The following is a 23614-nucleotide window of genomic DNA, read 5'->3' as shown; positions in this document are numbered from 1 at the left end:
TAAACTCCTTTGAAAATTACCTCCATAGTAGCCACCTATTATGATCCAGTAACAGATGGTAATAATGGCAGAGCATGAGGCATCGCATTCCAGCAGCTCTGTTGCCCCCTGCAGAGCTTGCCCCGGGAGGAGCTCGTGCAGCAGTGCCATGCAGTCGCCACGGAAACCAAGGAGCACTTTGGGGAAGTGCCCTCATAGCACCCAGCTCTTTCCAAGGCACTGACGGCATACCTGCTGCAACCTGCCACTCCGAGGAAGAACTTCGGGACTGCACATACAACCCCCCTTATGTTGTGGACTGAGATAAGTGCATGCATTAGTGTTTTAACAATATAGCCCCGGAAGGAGAATATCTAATATCTATACAGCCTATGATTAGACAAGCCCAGTGCTATTCAGGCTTTATCGCATAAGCCATCAAGCACCCTGTGGCAATTTATGAGGGCTGTTAGATATCTGTCATGAAGAGTTCTCATATATAGCTGAATCTATATGTTTTTGGCTCTCCACTTCACTAGCAGGTATGCAAAGCAAAGCACTTACCTTAATGAATATGGTATGGATTTGGGTTTCATTTGATTGAAAGCATATAAGAGCTTTTGTGCTGCCCTCTGCTGCTGAATTTCCTTAAAAAAAAAGCAAAAAAAACCAGCCATGACTAATTCTCCCATTAACTAATCGATACAAGTTATACTAATCAAAATAAAAATTAAAAGGAAATAGCTTTGCTAAATGTCAGCTGAAGATGGTGAGGTTTTTTCGCCTCTGAGCTGGAGGTCAAAAGGGACTATGTGAAACAGTGAGGCCAAGGGACAGGATTATGGCATGATGCCTACATTCAAGGTAATAAATGCCCATTTTTTTATTTTTTTTTTATTTAGATTTAGTTTACAGCTTGTCATTGATAGCTCATGGCCAGTTACATTTAGGTACAGTGGGCATTTCCCTGTTGCTGAAGGGCTTACAAATTAAGATACTGATGCACCAACGCGTGGTGTTTACCATAGATTAGAGGCCATTTGCATGCAATTTTGCTACGGATGTTAATGAGCTCCACCTTCACTAGCATCCATAGAAAAATTGCACAAATCCTTTTTAATGCATTGCCACAGCCAGGAACTTTGTGTGCATTCCCACCTGTGGCAACATGACAACGGCCCACGGCGTGGCTGTTTACATGATCTGCTGCTGGGATACAGAAGGGCTTCATACAGCATGTGAGTGTCCCCCCCCCCCCCATGTATAGGGGAAATTGCCTGGTAGTCTTGTAGCCCCTCACCGCAACCCCCTCGTGGTCTATAAATATTAAATTAATACCCATTAAAGAAGTCCCTCGCCCTTGCCCCTCAAAATCATTCATATACTCCATAAAGCATCCACCTCCCCCGTGTCCCCAGAAGCTTACCCCATCAAAAAGATGGTCTTCTGGGTGCATGGGCAATTCCCCACTTGCTCCAGCCCTGTCGGCACCTGGTTCCAAAATGGCATTGGCTGACCGCATGAGCTCCTTTGCATGTGCCAAAACTGCTCCTGGGGTTAGCTGGTTCCATTTTGGAACCAGGTGCCAACAGGGCAGGAGCAAACGGGGAACCCTCCTGGCCCCTAGAAGATCACCCTATCAGTGGGGTAAGCTTTAGGTGCACTGAAGTGAAGGGGTGGACCCCCTAATGGGAATCATATGTATGATTTTGGGGAGACAAGGGGGCAGGGCTTTTAAAAGGGGTATTACAATTTTTTGCAAAAACTCTTTTTGCAAAAAAAAAAAATCAAAAAAAAATCACAGTTTAGTACATCTCCTCTTTATTTGTACATGAGGTAATGTGAAGTAACGTACCTAACGTTCCCCTGCCACCCCCCACCCCCAGGCATTCCTCTTTGGCTGGTAAGTTTCACATCATAATGACCTGGAAGAGATGTCAGATGGTGCAGAGGCCCAGTCCCGCAGATTAATAACATCTGCTTGCTGTATAAAGCCCAACGTCTGTTTGTATACATTTTTATTTGCATAATTTCTCAGTAACTGCAAAAATAATAGGTTTAACTTTTAGCATTTCTCTGATTATAGCATAAAGAAATAATAAAGCTTAAGTGTTTTAAACAGCTAACACGAATGGGTGAGTGGAGCGCTTACTCTGAGACAGAGATGCAGCACTGTATCTTCTTTGTAAATGCTTGACCACGTGTTCACCACTTCAGGAAGAAAGGACTTGATGATGTAAAGCTGTCCTGACTTCAGGATGTCATATTCTGACCAGGTGCAGGCTACTTTCACAGCCCTCCGCAAACCTCCTCCCATCTCCTCCTTACTTAAAAATTCTATTTTAGCGCAGAGTCCTCGCTGGGACCAGGACGACATGCTGTTGTTCAGGATGCTGGGAGAGCTCTCTTCCAGGCGGTACACAGTGACTGGTTCACCTGCAGCATCGTGATGCAGAAATTCAACAATGAGACACTTCCAACACCCAACCAAAGGCGGCTTCTGGCTGGCACCAACAAACAGGAGAAACCATTACACTCTCACCGGCAGCGACCATTAACAATGAACTCTGTAACTTTGAAGGTTTTTTTTATGTTTCTATAATTTTTAAGTGGTGATGGTCCCAATATTCAGTAATTAAGTGAGCAAATCAAAATTAGGAAAACCTGACAAAGAAGGAAATTCTCCTCAAGCACCACTGATGGTAATGCTAAGCTGAATACAAGAGACTGCAGCTTCTTACCTCTTGGAGGTACAGGCGTGAATGGAATGCTCTGGGACAATCGCATCAGATTATTTCTTTCTACAGCTGCAGAAAAAGGATGAAGACATTAAGAAACCAGGGATACAAGCCACATGTGAACAGAAGTTAGGGCTATGCATTTGTTTTCATTTGTTTCAGTAGTTTATTGTATTTATTTTTGATGTATCTAGTTCACACCTTTTCACTGGTAGTGCAAGGTGAGTTACACTCAGGGATGGGGGAATTTCTCTGTCCCCAAGGGGCTTATAACAGAAAGGATGAGTTTTCAAAGAGCTACGTGCGCAAAAATGTACATCTATGTGTGTAAGTAGCTTATACTTGCGTAATCACTAAACAGGAAGAGTAGACGTGTACTTTGTGTTTCATACGCACGTATACGCACAAAAAAAGGAGCAGTCTAGGCGCTTTCCTGAGCAGGGCAGCAGTTATGCACATAGGTTGCTGTGTTATAAGACACTTACACGGGTACTTTGCCAGCTTACTCGTATAATTTTACACCTGCTAATTAGCTTGCACAATTGATATCAGACTTGTTTATTATGTATTTTTGGCTGGGAGGGAGGTGTGGGTGAACTGGGGGGGGGAGTTCAGGCTGAAGAACCAGGAAGCTCTTGATGACCTGGAGAAGGACTGGACAAAATGGTGGAAGAATTGGAAAATTGGTAATTACATGCACACATTTTAAAATATCCCAACTTCCACGTGTAAATTGGCTTTTAAGCAGACAAGTTCTATTTTATTTTCACGTGTAAAATATACGTGTGTATATTTTTTTTTAATTGGTAGGAAAAGTACACGCTTTCAACATATCGCATGTATTTGCATACATACATATTGTGGGGTAGACAGACCTATCTTATAAAAGGCACGAATGTAATACGTGCAGGTTGTAAAATACTACTGAGGATCTCTATGCAGTCATTTACATATGTATAAGCAGCCACATGCAGATAAAGTTATTCTCTCTGTTCATGCTTGAAGCAATGGCGGGAGAAGTGACTTGCCCAAAGTCAACCTACATGCATAAAATTCAGTTATCTGTATGCAAAACTACCCAAACAAATGAAACAAGCAAAGAAAACATGATAAATTAAATCAAAATGAAATGAATGAATGAATGAATGAACCAAAGCGGACAATTTTACTGTGCATATCCCTAATGAACAGATTGAATTGTGTTGTCCCATGCCCTGAGCACCTTGGCTGTATGGCATGTCACACATTACTAACTGTGTAATTAAAACGTATGACCTGAGTAGTAAAATGTGATGTCCATCATTGGCTTGAAAGGAGAAGAGATGCCTAGAAAGGAAAAAAAAGTGACATGGTGCATGGTATTTGCCATTTTGAGATATCCTCTGTCATGTACATTTTCTAACATTGTGCATAAATTAACATTGTGCATAAATTAACATTGCACATAAATTAACCAGCAAATCGCATGTAACTTATCCCAGTTTTTACAGCGGATTTCCGCACATCACTCTGCTCTGAAAATGATCTCCCCAAATCTACCTGCACAAGTTTACACCTAAAACATCTGCAGACATTTTTCATGAACTTTTCCATGCATACTTTTCAAAATTCAAAAGTATGTGACTAAGTCCCAACCCCTCCTCCTAGTCTGCTGCCAGGAAAGCCTCCATTGAGTCTGGGTAAACGTACGCCTGACCATGATGCGTGCATACATTTACTCACATATCAGGTGGGGGCATGCGATTTCTGCACGTAAAACACTGTTTTACCCACAGACGTCCCTTTGAAAATGAATCTCTCGGTGTGCTGCTTCCATGTTTTTTTCTGTTCTGTAATTTTATTACTCAGTTATCATCCCTAGAATGCCTTTCTGAGATACGAACTCTAAAAGGCGTCCATGTGCCTGCGGTTCCCAGCGTGCGCACTTAGACGCTCCAATAACGTAGCGGACTGGGAAGGAACATCCTAAATCCCCTAGCTAGCCTGCCACCCTTTCCCCCTAGTCGATCAGACCCCAAATACCCCGCTAGCTAATCTTTTTTTTTTTTTTTTTTTTTTTAATACTTACCTGCTCTCTGGAGCAGTAGCAGGTTGCACGGGCCGGTTGGCTGCCGGCGCATGCTTCATCGGGATAGCGCTTAATGGCGCTGTCCCAGCCCGTCCCTTTATCACAAACCCGTTCTTCTGCGCGTACCAGGAGACACGTGCGTGGCCGCGGATGTTCGAAATTCCCGGCCATGCGCATATCTCCCAGTTTTCACGCATGCCTAGTTTTTTTAAATCGAGCCTTAATTGTATAACCTCTGTCCATTTCAATTCTTAGATATGGATGTGGGGAGTAGTTAACATGTAAAAAATCTTTTTTGGCTGATTGGCTGGAGAGGGAATGTGATTGCTGGGAACAGTGACATGTTGCTGATTTTTTTTTTTTATCATGAGGCTCCCGCCAGCTCAGCCCCTCTAGATGAGACCCTTTTCTTTTTCATAAACTAATTGAATAGGAGATTTGTTAGGATGTAACCATTGACAAAGCATCTGAATAATGTGATGACGACATCACAATATGCGGCTCTCACATGCACTTTCACCATCTTACCATAGGAACAAGGTCAAATTTCAGATGACCATACAATAAAAAAAAAAAAGTAAACAAAGAATCTGATTGGTAGAGAATAAGAAGGAAATCATTAAATCTATCAATAACTTTGAATCATGCTAACTTTAACAATTAGTTGCTTTCTGTTTTTATTGGGAACATTCAAAGCTTACTACTCAATGCATTATCTTCAGGAGCCCTGTAAAAAATAGAAAGCAGAAAGTATTATGTTTTTATTTTGTATTATTTTGATTGTACTTTATTCTATTTTTATGTAAACCTTTCTGGGTCTTATCAAGAGGAGGAGGGTACAAATTGTTAGTATTTTTATAATTTCCTAGCTTGTGGTATTTACATTTCTGTAATCAAATTTCACAAATTACTTTGTGTCTGAACTAAGTTTTGACAAGGCGTGTTTGTGTGTGTATAACATACCATTACTTACATCTGATTCTTCTTTGAAGATGATCTACTATGCAACCAATCCTATAATTAAAGAAAATCATCAAAAAGAATCACTAAAATATGTTATTACATTCATTATAGAAAAAAAATGTATTAACCATTATTTGGATCCTCTCATTGTGCACAGATTATTATAAAGGAAAAAGAAGATAAGAACTGCCATACTGGGTCAGCCCAAGGTCCTTCAAGCCCAGCATTCTGCCTCTAACAGTGGCCATTCCAGGTCAAATATCCATCAGATCCTCAAAATTGATCTATTTCTTATCCCACTCCCAGTGATAAGCGCTGGCTTTTTCAAGTCTACCTGGCTAATAACTACTTATGGACTTTTCTTTCAGGAACTTGTCAAATTTTTTCAACCCCATTAGGTTAGTTGCTTTGACCACATCCTCCAGCAACAGATTCCATAGCTTGATTGTGTGTTGAGTGAAAAAATGTCCTACAATTTGTTTTGAATCTGCCTGATGATAGTTTCATGAAGTTTCTCCTTGTCCTAGTGTTATTTGAAAGAGTAAATAACTGTTGCCTATTCATCCATTCCATCCCACTCATGATTTTATACATTTCTATCATATCCCTTCTCTTAGTCATCGCTTTTCCAAGCTGAAGAGCACTATCTTGTTTAGCTTTTTTTTTTAAAAGAGAGCCATCTCATCCCCTTTATCATTTTTGTTGTCCTTCTCTGAACCTTTTCGCTGTCCACTGTTTTTTTTTTTTTTGTTTTTTTAGATGAGGCGTCCAAAACTGCACACAATATTCCAGGTGCGGTCACATCATGGCTCTATACAATGTTATTATGATATTCTCAGTTTTGTTCTCTCTTCCTTTCCAAATAATTCTTAACATTCTATTTGCCTTTTGACTACCCCTACATACTGAACTGAAGATTTCAAGGTATTGTCCACAAGGACTCCGAAGTCCTTTTCCTGGGTGGTGACTCCCAGCTTTGTGTACCTATAGTTGAGATTATTTTCCCTACATTCATTATTTTATACTTGTCCACATTAAAATGCATCTGCCATTTAGAAGTCCAGTCTCTAGTCTCACAAGGTCCTTCTGCACTTCTTCACAATCTGCTGTTTTAACGACTCCAAACAATTTTGTGTCATCTCACTCATTGTTCCTGTCTCCAGATCATTTATGAATATGCTAAATACAATACAGACCCGTAAGGCACACCTCTAACAATCTTTTTCCATTCGGAAAACTGACCATTTAGCCCTTCCCTCTGTTTCCTATCTTTAATCAGTTACCAATCCACAACAGGACATGGCTTCCAATCCCATGACCTCTCAATTTCCTGAGGAGTCTCTCATGAAGGACTTTGTTAAATGCCTTCTATAAATCCAAATACACTACATCAACCGGCTCACCTTTGCATGTTTATTTACACCCTCAAAAAACATCTAGCAAATTAGAAAGGCAAAACTTCCCTTTGCAAAAACTTGACTGTCCCACATTAAACCATATCTATTTATGTGGTCAGTAATTTTGATTTTAAGAATAATTTCAACTATTTTGCCCAGCACTGACGCCAGTCTATAGTTTCCTGGAGCCCTTTTTAAAAATTGGTGTCATATTAGCCACTTTCCAGTCTTCTGATACCGTGGATATTTTAAATGATAGGTTGCAAATCACCAGAAACAGATCTGCAATTTCATTCAGAACTATAGTGTAAATACCATCTGGTCCTGTTAATTTGTTATTCTTTGTCTGTCAATTTGAGTTATGTCTTTCAGTTTCACAGTGATAACATCTACTCACTCACAGAGATCACCATCAAAAAAATGTTTCCAGTGTGAATATGACTCCAATTTTCTCCTCAGCAAAGATTTATTTATTTATTTAGGGTTTTTATATATCGACATTCTCGATAAAAATATCAAATCAGGTCGGTTTCCATAGAACAAAACTGTCGCTGGTAAGGCGTTACATTAAACATTAAACAGAGTTTTGAACACATCATTAAATATTAAATATTAAATATAAAATAGACAACAATAATTCGTCAAATAACATGAATAAATGATAAGATTAACTACAAATAATTGGTAGATAAGGTATACATGTGGTTGGGGTATACATGTGACAGTGAGCACTGTTGAAAGGGCATAAACATGGGAAGAGCATGAGCTACTGAGCTGATGCATCGAGCTAATTGGTAGGTAAGGTTGAAGTGTACTGGTTGGGGTATACAGGTGACAGTGAGCACTGTTGAAAGGGCATAAACATGGGAAGAGCATGAGCTACTGAGCTGATGCATCGAGCTAATTGGTAGGTAAGGTTGAAGTGTACTGGTTGGGGTATACAGGTGACAGTGAGCACTGTTGAAAGGGCATAAACATGGGAAGAGCATAAGCTAGTGAGCTAATGCATCAAGAAAGGGTCTTTCATAACAAGAGGACTGTCCATATAAGTCGTGTTCGGGTCCTGAGGGTATATGGGCGGTCGTGGTCTTGATATTGAGCTATTTTGCTCTTTAACCGGTGTCGGAGTGTTCCTGCGATTCAGGAAAGGCTTGCCGGAAGAGCCACGTTTTTAGGTTTTTCTTGAATGTTAGATGGCAGGTTTCTAGTCGAAGATCTGGCGGTAATGAATTCCAAAGGGTGGGCCCGGCTGTGGAGAGTGCTCGTTTAGTTAGTGAAGATTTAATCGGGGGAGCATGTAAAGAACCTTTGTAATTATATCTGATAGGTCTTTTTGATGAGTGAAGGCGGAGTTGCGAGGTAAGATTTAGGTGGGCGCTGCCCATAATATCCTTGTGGATCATTGATAATGTCTTGAAGGTGATTCTGGCTTTTATAGGGAGCCAGTGAAGGTAGTGCAGAATTGGTGTGATGTGGGCTCTTTTGTTGGTGTTGGTGAGTAACCTCGCCGCAGCGTTTTGTACCATCTGTAAGGGTTTTATAGATGAGATCGGAAGACCTAGCAGAAGAGAATTGCAGTAGTCTAACTTGGACAGAATTATAGACTGAACTACTAAACGGAAGTCACTGAAGTGAAGGAGTGGTTTCAGATTTTGAGCACTTGGAGTTTGAAGTAACATTCTTTGGTTGTGTTGTGAATGAAAGATTTAAAGTTGAATTGATTGTCGAGCGGCAAAATAATTCATTTAGTTTTTCTGTTATTTCCTTGTCCTCCCTGGTTACCCCTTTTACCCCTTGGTCATCTAGCAGTCCAACTGACTCCCTCACAGGCATTTTGCTTTTATTACTTGACTTTACCTCTACAGAAAGTTTCTTTTCAAATTCTCTCTTAGCCTGCTTAATTTTTTTATATATATCTAGCTTGCCAGTGTTTATGCTTGTCCCTATTTTCCTCATTTGGGTATGCTTTCCCTTTTTTGACTGATACCCCCCATTTTGGCTTCAATTGCCTATTAATTTGGTTTTCTTTCGACCTTTTTTAAAACATGGAATACATTTTGTCTGGGCCTCAAAGCTGGTAATTTTAAACAGTGTCCATGCTGCCTGCAAGTTTTTAACCTTGTGGATTGCTTCTTTTTTATTTTTTTCTAATGCAGGACTCTTTTTACCTTCATAATTACATTTGGAAAGCAATCTTTTAAATATGTATAGAAAGAAGATTAAAAAATAGACCCAAAACATCAATTTTTTAGAATGGAAGGATAATTTGTTTTCTAAAACTATCTTCTAAGCTTTGTATGCTAGGAAACTAGTATAGAAACCTTAACACTTTTTGATTTTATAGAGAAAACCTTTAAAACAAAGAGATATCACTACAGGAAGAAAAATGAACAGCATTTTATAATGCATCTGATTCTGCAATTCTGCTGTGTAATAGCAGTATAATTCTGAACATGTAAATCCGAGATTAATATGGATAGCATAGTTGTCATTCCTGGCAAGCTGGAATAAATCCAAAAGTGGACAGGGGTGGCAACTTCTCCCACACCATCTCCTCTCTGATGCCTCCCTCCTCCCAGCTCTTTTTCACAGTCCCAGCAGGTATTAAATTTGATAAGACTGATACCACCTCTTTCCAGCAGGAATACAACTAATTCATATATTGCTTCCTACACCTAGGACACTTGCTGGCAAAAGTCTGACGTTATCGCTGTAAGAATTCCAAGTTAAAACTGTTCTGCGATTATCATTCCGCGGAGAGAGAACCGATGCATACAAACCATCAACAGTGCCGCTTTAGAGTCCACCTGACACACATCTTCCGCTGATACTGCTCTGTTCCGGCCAGTTACTGAAACAAAAAGGAAAATCCCATTTGAGTCTTCCTGCCAAACCTGAAGCCATAAACTAATGCACTGCCCCAAGATTTAAAGCTTCAGAGAGGCACAAAAGAATGTCCATTTCTAAGGGAAACTTAGAAATATATACTCTGTCAATATAAATTAAAGCCATGCAGCTAGATGCATTTCATCTATAACACATTTATTAATGGTCTGAAATAGAAAGAAATAATTTGCTTCCTCAAGATTTTAGAACAAATAAGAGAAACCAACCATTTATTAAAACTTTGGCAAAGGGACTTTAAAAAAGTTACTGAAGATGTTTTCTTACTAACAAGAGAGATACACGTGTGGGCTGTGGGGTAGAAAGAAGATACAGCATAAAGGTAGTGGCAGAACAATGTGGTAAAGGAACTTTTCAAATAATCTTATCTCCCATCCTATATCCAGTCTTTAAAATACTGCCCCCCACCCTACACACACATACTGTTGAATCTTAGTAGGTCCATTTGTACTGTGTTTGTATTTTTCACCGTCTAGCTAACTTTTGCACTGGTTTTATAGATTTAGCTAGAATATATATACCGCTTTGTATTTGCTTTGACTGGTAGTGACCCTTAGAAATGAAGAAACCAAAGATAAGTTTTAGCTAGTCACAGCCAGTTCAGACTGGATATTGTTTCTCACTTTAAAAAGTTGTTTTTCCTAGAAATAGTTAGTTATGTAGGTGAAATTATTATTCATAAGGTATAGAAACAGCTGGAAGCATAGATAACTAACAGAGCTGTTATTTGTCAGAAGCTGATACCATATTGTATATAAGAAGACGACCCAAAAGTGCAAAGCTCCAATTAATAACTATACTAAGTAATGATCTACTGTTTAAAATTGAGAAATTGAAACTATATATGTTGGTTTGTATTTTCTGATTTCTTCAGGTTAGCATAATTTGTGCTGTCTCCTTACATGTAAGTAAATAAAGAGAAATATTACTGGAGTCACTAGGTGTGTTTACTGTCTAATAAACCTAGCCTGAGGGGTTTTGATAGAGCTCCACAGAATGCCCTGATTTAGGCAGTTTCAGCAATACCTTACACTCCCCTCTCTTTTCCACCCCCATCTCTGCAACAACCCGCGTCAGACACAGCTATGGAAAATATGAGACAAATGGGCAAAGAACAGATAAGACTCTTACGCTGGGCTGTGTCTATGTCATTAGACAAAGCTTTGCGGTGACGCTCAGAAAATACATTGGAAGAGATCACATGCTGTCTGTTGTCTGCAGCTTGATGGTCATTCTGCATACAATGATGAAAAGATAGGATTACTGGTTGCTGTTTCGACTTTTCTGATGTTTGTTAATATTTGCTTTTGCTCACTCAAATTTCCTTTAGCAGATTTTTTTTAAAATTCTAAATGTTAATGGATTAAAAAGCTCTTTGTATATGTCATCCATTTCAAGAGAGTGAAAGTTTGGTTGAGTGGGTAGAGAGGTTGATTTGGGGAGGGGAAGAGAGAATGAGAGAGGCAAGGGCAGAAGTAGGATAGTGAGGGAAAGCCAAGATTAACTGGAGGGCCCTAAAGAAGAGGGGAAAGCACCACCCCCACATTTGCTTCTACTACCATTCGCCTTATGTACCAAGGGGCAGATTTTCAAAGAGGTATGCGCGTAAGATACGAGTGTAACCCCCGAAAACCTGCCCCAAGCTGCCCCTGTGCGCGCCGAGCCTATTTTGCATAGGCTCGGCGGTGCGCGCAAGTCCCGGGGCTTGCAAAAGGAGGCGTTCCAGGGGTGGGCCATGGGCGGGGCACAGGCCCGGGGGCATGCCAGGGGTGGGACCGAGGCCTCCGGCACACCCGCCGTGCCGGGGGATGGAGAGCTGGTGCGCGCAAGTTACACCTGCCTGGAGGCAGGCGTAACTTCTTCAATAAAGGTTAGGAGGGGGATTTAGGTAGGGCTAGGGGGTGGGTTAGATAGGGGAAGGGAGGGGAAGGTGGGGGGAGGCGGAGGGAACGGAGGCAGGCTGCTCGGCTCGGCGCGCGTAGGTTGCACAATTGTGCACCCCCCTACGCGCGCCAACCCTGGATTTTATAACATGCGTGCAGCAGCCCGCGCATGTTATAAAATCGGGCGTAGATTTGTTCACGCGGAGTGTGCAAACAAATCTGCGCCCACGTATACCTTTAAAGATGTGCCTCTAAGCATTTATCCCAAAGACACAAAATGGGAGAAATTCGTTTGTGCATTGGCCCAATATGTGTCATGAAGTGATGAAAATACCAGACTAAAAAAAACACACACACAACAAAACCCCCATAATAGAAGGATCCCAGCTTTCAAAACTCTGCAGCATAACATTTGTGTGCATAAGTGAACATATGGAAATTAATGTGAGTGTTTTATAAACTGTGTGTCGGAGCTACTGTGTCCAATTTCCTTACCCCTTTTTCTGGTTACTCTAAAGAGAGACGTCTGACTTCTGCTCTGGATCAAGGGGCAGCTGGGGTGAGAGGAGTTACTAAAACAGTATTTGCTGATAATTTATCATTTTCCTTTTTTTAAACTGTTTTCATTCTCTTCATTTTGTATATATAGTGCTATCAAACAGTAAAGGAGGCTGTGTTTAGTGCAAAAAATCACTTTAATTACACAGGATTAGTGCTTTAAAAAATTGAGTTCCATGCTTGATGGGATATTTGTTTTGTCATTATGAACGGGTTCTTTTTTAAGCTTCCATCTAGATATTTCTGGAGAATATAATAAATTAATGGGGGGCGCAGAGTTATTTGTCTTTATAAAGAGGGTTTGTTCTAGCTGGAGGGCTTCAATAATTTGTTCTAGAGCCAAGTATTTGTTTTCTAAAAAGATTTGTTATAAATCAGGGGCCACTGCAGTTGATGGACATTATCACTCTGCTCTCTTTAGGCTGTCAGAATTTTTCTTCACCCTCTGAAACCGTTTGTGTTTGACTCAAGACAGCTTTCTGCTGTTTTATTAATGAACTTAAAAGTCTTACCAAAATATCAACTGTGTTTTCTATCCTGGGCCTCTCCACTGTTGTGCAAGATCTGAGGTCTTAAATTAGACACAGGTATAGTTAGAATAAATATAGAGAACTCAACACCACCCTTACAGACATTTATGTTATATAAGAAATGGAAATATAGAAATCTGTCAACCAGAATGTTCTAATTTAAATTACAAAATTGAATTGAGATTAATAGAATCCCAGACTAGATAGTAGCAAAAAAAACAGAAAAAATGCTCCGCTATAGGAACCTGAGTATAAATGTTCTTATGTGGACTTGGATTTCACTGGAGCGTGCAGCCTAGTCATTATTTAGATTGTAAGCCCCCTGGGGGCATGGAAATACCGCCTAACATAAATGTAACTTACCAATGAAAAGGCATGGGATCAGTAGCATCAGTCATCACAACTGACACTACTGCTCAGAGGGTCCAAACGTCCTAATTCAACCCTATTGTGCATTTGCAACCATTAGGTCTGATATGTACTGAATATCCACATATGTTTCTTTAAAAAAAAAAAAAAGAAAAGGAATAAATACAGACAGGGCGCCCTTTTTCTATAAGGATGACTGTTATATCTGTGTCCAGTGACTGAACCATTTGTCGGGGTGTAGGGGGGTGGAGTGGGTGGTAAACTGATTAAGGGACTGATTTACTAAACTTTTTCCGTAGTGAATCAAGCCCTAAAACCTATGAGGTTGATTTTAAGTCCAACACGTGCGCATCCATGTGCGAGCGGTTCTCGGCGCGCGCGCACATGGATGCATTGGTTTTAGAACATGCACACACCGGCAAGCGCACGTTATAAAATCTGTTGGCCGTGTTCACATGCATGCCGGATTTTAAAATCCACACACGCATGTGCGGGCAGCCCGCATCTCGCGCAAGGGGGGATTTTAGCAAAATATGCGTGGCGACGCAATTGGGCCTCCCCCAGTTCCCTCCAAGTCCGCTCCAATCAAGGAGCGGACTTGGAGGGAAGTTGTAGAAATGTTTACAGTTGTGTAGTCTGAGACTAATATCCACAGGTGTGGATGTGCAGGTTGGTATCTTGTAGAAATTTAATGTATATAATTATATAGTCTAATTAAACCTGTACATATTTATAACTACTACTACCAGCCCTGTTTGCAGTCCAATCTATGTTTTGGGTTTTCCTGTGGTAAAAGGAGGGAAATCCTACCCACTAGCACCTTCTTTTCCAGGTGGAGGCACCAGGTGCCGAGCACACAAGGACTGACTGATTCCGCATGAGAGGGGGCTCCTGATCCCAGATCCAGGAATGCTCCGCAAGGTAATCAGGCATGAGGGTATTACAAAAACATAGATGGTCATTTTGCAAGATTTTGTATTGTGGTTTAAAGAAAAGATACCATTTTGTACGAAGGTTAACTTAGCTGAAAAGAGTTATCTTACGCACACAAAAATGGCAAGCTTAATTAAATACAAAACAAAAGTTTTGTATTTAATTAACTGTATTTAAAGTTCAAGGTTCTTATTGAAAATATTGTTTTTTTTTACGTTACGTTATGCTTTACACTCCTTGTTATTTGTAAACCGGGTTGATGTGATGCCTATCATGAAACTCGGTATAACAAAAACAATAAATAAATAAATAAATAAATAAATAAATAAATAAAAGTAGAATGGAGGAATACAGTGTGTACTCTCCACATTTATAAAATGCTACTTATACACATATATGGCTAATTTACATGCAGAACCCCTTTGAAAATTATCTCCTGAGTGAACTACTAACTACTATATCATATTCATTCTGTCTGCTCTTAAACCAGATGTCTGACTTCTGCTCTGGAACGGGACAGCTGGAATGAATGGAGTCACTAAGAACATATTTGGAGATAATTTTTAATATACTTTTTTTTTTTTTAAATGATACTTTGTTTCTTCTTTTTGTATGGATACTGCTATCAAACAGTATGGACCTGACTTTAAAAAGCATTTACATGCTTAAAATTGGGTTTTACACATGTAAATGCACTATACATGTGTAAATGGGCTTTTGAAAATTGCTACACTGTATGCCATTAAATTGTCCACAGGTTTTACACGGGTAAGTGGCTTTTTAAAATTGCTACGATAGTATGTTTTATTTTAAAATTACCTCCTAAGATGGTAACTTTAAAACACGCGCCCATACGCTGGAATTTTAAATCATGTGCGCAGTTGCATGCATATGATTTACACTACACCCACTGTGAGCTCCTAATTTTAAGCAGTTACTCGAGCAAACCTACTTCGCGTATCTTCCTTAGGACTTTGTTGGCTTTAACGCTCACAGGTAAGTGGATTTTAAAACATGCTCGCATGAAAGACATTCCCAGATTTACCCATAAGTCCACCAGTTTGCCCAGTCGGTCTCAAGGTCATGAAGACCCCTCTGATTCTTCAGTTTGCACTCCCCCCACCTGTTTACCCAGACCCCTCCATCCAGTCATTTTAGGCCTAAACAGAGATATATGCAGACCTGCACGTCATCAGGAGCAGAAGTAAACATGCGCAGCCAACAGCCCACCAGGTGCTGGGGCCACTGGATTTTAAATATGGATTTACATATGTAAATGTTGGTCCCACCCTGGAACATCCCTGACCTGCCCCAACTCTCTCCCTTTTTTGTTTTTTTACTCATGCACATATGCATATATCCGTATAATTTGCAGCTTTTAAAATATACATTCCTCATGCGTGGCCTGACGCTTTTAAAATTCACCCCTAAATGAGGCTGAGGTTAGTGTTAAAAAAAATAACTTTAATTACATGAGATTAGTGCTTTAAAATATTATTCCATGCTTGCATATGACTTTTTATTTTTTTAGCATTTTAATTGTGAGTTATGAACAGGATATGTTTGTAGCCTTGATCAAGACATTTCTATAGAATATAATAAATTAATGGGAGATGCAAAGTTGTTGTCTTTATAAGCAGGGTTTGTTCTAAGGGTATGGAGCTAAGAACCAAGGGTTCGAACCTCACTGATGCTTGCGTGATAATGGGCAAATGACTTCATCCTCCAATACTTCAGGTCAAAATATAGATAAACACTCTCTAGGGACAGTTAAATAATCTGCAGGTAACACAGCTTGTACTACCACTGAAAAGGCAAGAGCTAAAGCTAAATAAATAAAAGTGGCAAATATTTTATGACCAGGAAAAAGAAAATAGAATACGTAATTCTCTGTCAAACCTGTTGCTTTCGATCTTGCCCAGAGTTTTTTGAGACGTTCTTTTATAACTTTGCTGCTTAATTTTTGCCCTCCACCTTCCACTTCTTTAACAAGTTGACCGTCCAAAGATTTTTCTTTGGCATGAATGATTCCATAAGAAGCACCATATTCAGGGTAATCTCTTGTAGACCCCTGTTTATCAGATGGCGAAGGCTTTTGGGCACTCTCTTCCAATGAGTTAATCAGAGATTGGTGACTAGATATGCCCGCTTTGTTGCTTTTATCATTAATATGAGGGTCAGTATCCTCATCATCGATAAAACCACAGTTAATATACCCTCCACTTTCAATGCACTCGTCAGTGGAAACGAGGTACGTGGAGCCAAAGACAACTGGGCAAGTAGGGTGAACAGTAACTTCAGACAATGCCGTCTCCAATCCCGCCATTGACCCAGATCTTGTAATACTAACTCCTTCAGACATGGCAGGACTAGGATCTTCATTCTTTGTTGCAGATTCCAGATGATCATTGTGTTTAGATGGGGGTGAACTGCTAACAGAGAATGTCATTGTTGGGCATGACAGGTTGGTTATGCAGTTCGTCAGATTATTCAATTTCTTAGTAACAGTAGATTTTGTCATTTCTGCACTTTGTATATTTTGGCGACATCCTGGAGGAAAATTGGAACTTGGAAGCAAGGCGCTGCCTGAAGCACCTGGCTTTGGAGCTTTAAATTGTTCTCTCTCATATCTTGGAGTCAAGTGTTGCACAACTTGCATGTATGGGGAATCTCTTTCATCCCGCAGAGAAACGTTCTGGAAAAAAGTGTTATTAGTGGTGAATCCGCTTTGTGGTAAAGATGAACATAAAACAATTTCAGAGTTGCTTTTTGTCCACACAGCAGATCTTAGAAGGCTGTCATCTATAAGTTTTGGCCCCAAGTGTTTTGAAATGCTTAATTCACGTGTAATCTCATTGTGGACCTTGCTGGCTTCAGAAGCCTTTTGTGCTGTCAGTGTTTTTAGCGTATCTACAGTGAGAGCAGAGAGATCCTGCAGGTGGCCAATTTGCGAATCCAAAGAATTTAATGAGCATTTGATATAGTTCACTCGATCACCAACTTCTTTTATCTGAATGCACATCTGTTCCACTCTGTAACACACAAACAATACATTGGCTTCTGTATATTGTAAAGCTTGTAGAAAAAATGTGTTTTACCCTTTACTCACTCACTGTCAAAGAGAGAAGATTTAGGATTCTGGTTATGTTAATCCTAAAATTTCCATATCTACCTGCATGTACAAGGTGAGCTTTTCTTGGTAAAGAAACCACAGTTATACCAATTAAATTGCAGCAGGATGTACAAAGTATTCCTTAGGCTTACATGCATTCACTTTTTTCATAAGTTAAATTGTACGATAATGTTTACTCTGTGTGAACACTTATATTTGCTGAACTCTGCTTTGTTTCTTTAAAAAAAATAGTGAGTTTGAAATGCTATCCATGGGTGACTAGTACTTCAGTATAATGCTATATACACTCAGAAAGAGACAATAACTTACAACTCGTGTTCTCTTTGCAATTCTGGGCCTTTTTCTCTATACAGCAAGCCTGTGAGTTAGTTATGATGATTTGCTATAAAGATTGCACCACCAATCTGCACTGGTTAAAGTGCCTCAGCACCTCCATGCCACTGAAACTCAGTTAGTTAAAATATTTCTGGACAGAACTGTGTTCAAGATTATGCACTACGCAGGTCTTTTGAATAGCTCTCCAGAACTGTTTAATGGCCCCGTTGTATTGACAATAACCAAGTTAGTAGTTCTTAAACCAACTTCACTTTGCTAAACTAGGCTAAGAGCTACCCTGAGGACTGGAATTAGACTAAGTCTAATGTGGGTATTTGGACAGAGAAGACATTACTGTTGTTCTTATGTTATATTTCTGTATAATATGGATGGTGCTGATTAGCACTGGATATAGTAGAATTTGGAGTGGATCAGATATGAAATAAACTAAAAGAATTATATGGCCCCTTTAGTTATTTCCTAAGTAAATAACTAAAATGATTGAAATGAATATGAGATTGTGTTTATTAACAAATACACTGAAAGAGCCATTTCTCATGAGCCACGTGTCCCAGACAGTTTTCACTAAAAATAATCTGGTTTTGCCTATTTAGACTAAAACCCATTTTTGCTATTGATAAAGGTCTGAAGTTATTCACTGAACTGATATGATGTTTGTGCAGTGTTTCCTACTGTACCTTTCGGCAGTAACTTGAATTTTCACTTCACTTGCAGAATTAACTTTGTTCTGTTTTTCAGCAAGATAAATTTGAAGGCACTGTTCTTCAAAGTCATGTAGTTTCTTTTGATCAATTTCTGTTAAGAAAAGTTCTAAAAAAAAAAAAATCAAGGAAAGACAGGACTGGAAACTACAATATAAAGAAAACAGCAGAAATACAGTTCATACAACCAGTCATACTGACCCCCTCACATAGCATGGATTATGCATCATGGCCTCCAATCCAGTGGTTAATGACTTATAAAGGAAAGCCATGTTTCATGTAAGGGCATTTCAAAAGAAGAAATGAGTTACTTTGGAGAAGCAAGAGGGATTGAAATAAAGAGGTAAATACCTCCATAAACACTCGGAGTTTGTAGTGATGAGTTCTAGATGCCATATTGACCCTGGCGAAAACTGGAATCTCAGTAGACTCTGATTATACCTTCTTTTGACCCAATATAACAGGATGTTGTGTGCATGGCCTTTCAAGACTATATAAGTCCCTTCATCAGGGGTGATTTTGAAAGCTGATGTACCATAGCATCTATTTTGTTGGTCCAATAAAAATTAAAAAAAATAATATCCTACAAATATTCTGCATGAAAGGTATTGGACTCTACTCCCACTGATGTCAAAGAGGCTGGTGACATTTCATAGACTTTACCAATCTATTGAGGAATGTTGTCCACTTCTTCAGACACATCGTTGTCCTTGAAAGTTCATGCCTCAATAAATCAGTTAAGTCTGTAAGGTGCCACCAGCTTCTTTGTTGTTTTTCCTGCAACAGATCAACACTGTCAACCCCTTTGGAAGTTTTACTCCCACTTGTGTCCCGGGCAGTCTGCACACAAAAAAATAAATAGGGATCGAGAGATATCACCAAAGACTCGAATCACGTGCATGGCACTTTGCAATTGCATTGGCATAAAACAAGGAATAAATTCAGTCCAAACAATATAATTTTCATGACGTTTGCTCTTACTTGGCCCACGGGACGTGACCCTCTTTCTTCGTTTACATATGCAAGAGATTAGAGAAGTCACATGGTTAAGAATGATAAGAGGTGGAGGCAGAACAGGTTTTTCATGATGGGCCATGATGAAATGATAGCGCTGGTACTTCCAGAGCATGTTTGAAATGGTCTTCCCTTGATAGTAAACATTGCTATAGGAAAAGAAAACAGGGTATGTCAAATAAATTGACTGAATGACAATTCGCTTTGCTTTTACACCCAGGAAACATTTTCAGTATGTGAATCAACTCTAGGAGGCAATTAATGGCATATGTTTTGAGAGATGAAAACATTATTTCTTATTTAGCATCTAAACTCTTACAAGCATAAACGGGCACATTTTTAAAGGGCCATGCACGTAAAAATCTGGACTTATGCGTGTGGCCGGACCCTGTGTGCGCTGCGCGCATTTTCGAAAGAGCCCAGCCATGCACGTTAAGTCCTGATACACGCACAAGTGCCGGGTCCTGAAAAAGGGGTGGGCTGGGGGCGTGGCCTGGGCAGAGAGGGGTGGGACAGGATGGAGGCTGGCTGGGACAGTGGCCATTAACCGCTGTTCTGGGGAAGCTTGCGCCAGCAGCCGGCCAGCACACAGAATTAGCTTCTACCCCAACAGAGCAGTAAGTAAAAAAAAAAAAAATGGGGATAGTTAGGGCTAGGTTAGGGGTCAGAGTGGAGAGGGGAAGAGATAGGAAGAGTAGGGTTAGGGATAGGAAATTTCCTGGGAGGGAACTGGGGAAGCCCAATTGCATCACTGCACTTAATTTACTAAAATTCACCCCTCCCCCTGCATGCGCGGATTTTAAAATCCGGCATGCGGCCAACACATTTTATAACATGCGCGTGCCGGTGCATGCATGTTATAAAATTAGCACATGCACTCCTTTTGAAATCTACCCTTATATATAAGAAAGTCACAGATTAGGTGGGTGGGCATGATTCCTTTATTTAGAGTAATTCATTTTTTTATGGTGCAAAACTTTAGGATTAATAAGGTGCCTTTTTTAGGTTATATAGTATCTTTGTTATATTTGTGTCCTATGTTTAGTTTGATTTCTTTTCTGGAAGTTTCCTTGGTTAAGGACTGGTCAGGATGAAGGTGAACATTGGCTCACTATATTCAGCTTCACTGAGTAGTTACAATGCAATGAGCTCCACTCTCTGCTAGGTCTTTGAGCTTCCCCCTTTTTCCTTCAGGCTGATAGTAGCCCCTAAAAGTTGATGGTTATCAAAGAGACCTATCCAAGACTTGCTCAGTCTGTCCCTTATGACATGGAGACATCTGCTATCTCTGAGTCCCGATAGTTTCTAAACACCCAAATATATTTGACTTGTTTAATAACAAGGAACACAACATATATTCTGTAACAAGTTTCCAACACAACAAAGAGATCCAATGTGCATTCTTCGTCTTGGATATAGTTCAATTGCTATAGCAGATGCTACTGATATGCTACTCCAAAGAGGCACTGCCAGATCAAATAATCTGGGCACTACATGGAGAGCCTGCAGTCAAAAACGTTCACTTGCAAAGCTGTACACTGAAAAAGGTCACAAACGGATACAGCTGTCTTCTCAATGTGAGATGCTGCAGAGTGAATAAGCCAGTTAGAAGTTATTGAAATTCTTGGTGAGAAATAACCACTGGCCATTCCATGATTCTATGGAAATAGCCTTGGCCAGTCTGGGAATCAGTGGAAATTAGCCGACGTTGGCCAGCGTTTCACATCTAGGATACAACAGAGCTAAACAATTTTTAGTAAAGTCAGCAATTTGAAATTGGAGCCTCTGCTCTCAAAGAGGTGCACAATAAGTATAGAAATCATATTTTACTCATTAAATTCTCTCTTACATATGAAGCTGACTGTAGGCAATATAGTTTAAGAGCTATGTAAACAGACACTTACTTGAAAAATGCTATCAGGAGATTAACCATAATGATATACTCCACAAAGACATAAACTCCTTGAAGAAATGGGGTCAGCCATGTTCCAGGACCGCAGAGCTCTGGCTGTACTGAATCATTAGCACAAACTACAGTGAGAGAGAAGAAGAGGTACAAATTTGGCAGCATGTTCAAAGTGCTGGTAAGAATGAGCGTGAGGGATTTATATTTTCTTCTTTGTGCTGAGTTGATTTTATAATTCAGAGGCTGGATTGGATGGGCTGGTTGGAAGTCTTTTAATGTTACTGTTAATACTGATTGTCAGATTTGAGTTACGATTTAGCTGTATTGATGTTGGGAGGAGCTGATAATGGATAAGTTGTATTATAATATGTGTGCTTACTGGATAGTTGGTTGTTTTGTAATTTTGTGTTATTGTTATTTTTATTTTGTGCATCGCCTGGAGTCGACGGGTTAGGTAGTAAACCAAGCTGAAAGAAAGGAAGAATGAAACATGCCAGCAATGCTTTTCTGCAAGGTCACGCCAGGTCACCAACCCGGAACCATTTCGAACTTCTGTTTCCCCATTGGAAAAACAATGGAAGGTGGAGGATGCCAGTGTACCCACTTTATTTACAAAGTTACCACTGGGGAATACATTGTGATATTTTAAGAAACTCATTTAAATAAGCAAATGATGGGTTTTCTCGTCACACATTTAGAGCAAAGGTGCATAACATTATGCATGGCTAATCGTCTATGAGCTATGGAAAGTACTGAGGTTAGAAATGTGTGTCAGACCATTACACCATGCGCTGTAGCACATGAGACTCAATTTGACTCTCCAACTGGTTCTAGATGAATTTGGGCATGGTGCAGAGGCAATACATCAGATCCCAGGGAACGCAGGAAGACCGCCGGCACAATTGTAATAACCTCTGCCTGATGAAGGAGTAGTGCTGAGAGTAAGTCTCAGAGCAGACTACCATCCTGGCAAGCAAGAATAGCCGCGTGTCAGCAGACATGCTATCGGTACTTAAATAAGGAAAATATGGAGGGAAAAAAAAAAGGGAATGTAAAAATATCACAATTTGATATTATAATCTAAACCTCAGCCCATCATTCAGTTCTTGTTGGTCAGGCTGAGCCTTCTTTACAACAGTCTCATGGTTTTAAAAGAAAAAGATCCAGAGAAGTCAATGTAAACTTTCCAAAGTCCCCATATGATTCAGCATTTTGTAAAGTTTATGGCAATGTTTTATTTTGGATCTGTGACTGAAAATAAGAAAACCTCACTCAGCCACCATGGATCATGGGCAAACTTTGAGGCCGTATCTCACAATATTTTTGGCCCATCTCTTCTTTTGAGATGTAACCACACTTGCTTTGCATTTTACATTCAATACAAACATTGTAGAGGTTTTAGATGATTGTATTAAGGATCTAAAATTCATGTTATTTTCATGTGTGGGAGGATGCACTGAGGAATCATTTAATGAGCTTTCACATTTCTGTGAATGCCTGTCACTCTAAGGTCAGCATGTAGAAGGCCCTGCATGACAATGAAGGCAAGCCACTTATAGACTTCCAAAAGTGGAGATTTCATTATTATTTATTATTATTTTTTAATTTTGCTAATTCTTCACCATACTACTTTGAACAAATTCCAGTTTTTGTTAACAGCTTACCATTGATTTCATATGCAAACATTTCACCATAGATCATCCAGTAGGGTCGGAAAACGATATCTCTAGCAAGAGACCAAGACGGTTCTTCATGAGGATAAAGAATTGCCTTTCTGGGAACTCCAAAACTCAGAAGCACAACCGCCATAATCACAACAATGTAAAACATGTTTGCAACCTACAAGGATAAACAAAGAAGGACGTGAAAATCTTGCTTATGCAGGGATAGTCTAGTGCTTTTCACCTTTGATCTGAGTGAAAATGACCTTCTCCTTCTTGAATCAAGGTCATTTTTAATAGGGGAGTGGGCCAGGCCCATGCTGATTCTTCTTAACATTTGGACTCGCTCAGTGAATTTTTGTGGAAGTCATCGTGAGGGCCACTGGAAGGGGAGGTATCAGCTCGGGGCACTAGGCTGGGGGAGATGTTTGCCATCACTTGGCACCAGGATACTGAGCAGGAGTAAATATACGCAAATGAAAGACTTACGCGTGTCACTTTTTCACATTGTAAAATAGCAATTTATGCATGTAAATGTTAG

At 39.9% G+C, this 23614-nt stretch overlaps 1 protein-coding gene across 1 annotated transcript in view; it reads right to left on the bottom strand.

Moving 5' to 3' along the window:
* Positions 1 to 23614, bottom strand: part of LOC115075156 (transient receptor potential cation channel subfamily M member 7-like) — a 73520-nt gene that overhangs the window by 10189 nt on the left and 39717 nt on the right. Inside the window, exons 22-35 of the mRNA XM_029575376.1 lie at positions 23077 to 23251; positions 21411 to 21537; positions 19474 to 19655; positions 18469 to 18601; positions 16222 to 17354; positions 13003 to 13061; positions 11181 to 11283; positions 9926 to 9996; positions 5759 to 5799; positions 5487 to 5512; positions 3993 to 4043; positions 2721 to 2786; positions 2132 to 2415; positions 544 to 626 (exon numbers count right to left, since the gene is read on the bottom strand). Of these exons, the coding sequence (XP_029431236.1) occupies positions 544 to 626; positions 2132 to 2415; positions 2721 to 2786; positions 3993 to 4043; positions 5487 to 5512; positions 5759 to 5799; positions 9926 to 9996; positions 11181 to 11283; positions 13003 to 13061; positions 16222 to 17354; positions 18469 to 18601; positions 19474 to 19655; positions 21411 to 21537; positions 23077 to 23251 (2534 nt within the window). The remainder of the gene's footprint in view (positions 1 to 543; positions 627 to 2131; positions 2416 to 2720; positions 2787 to 3992; positions 4044 to 5486; positions 5513 to 5758; positions 5800 to 9925; positions 9997 to 11180; positions 11284 to 13002; positions 13062 to 16221; positions 17355 to 18468; positions 18602 to 19473; positions 19656 to 21410; positions 21538 to 23076; positions 23252 to 23614) is intronic.

The sequence above is a fragment of the Rhinatrema bivittatum genome, chromosome 13 (assembly GCF_901001135.1).
Source record: "Rhinatrema bivittatum chromosome 13, aRhiBiv1.1, whole genome shotgun sequence".
Classification (NCBI taxonomy): Eukaryota; Metazoa; Chordata; class Amphibia; order Gymnophiona; family Rhinatrematidae; genus Rhinatrema; species Rhinatrema bivittatum.
Note: the sequence above shows the minus strand (reverse complement) of the source record. Positions and strands in the feature narration are given on the sequence as shown.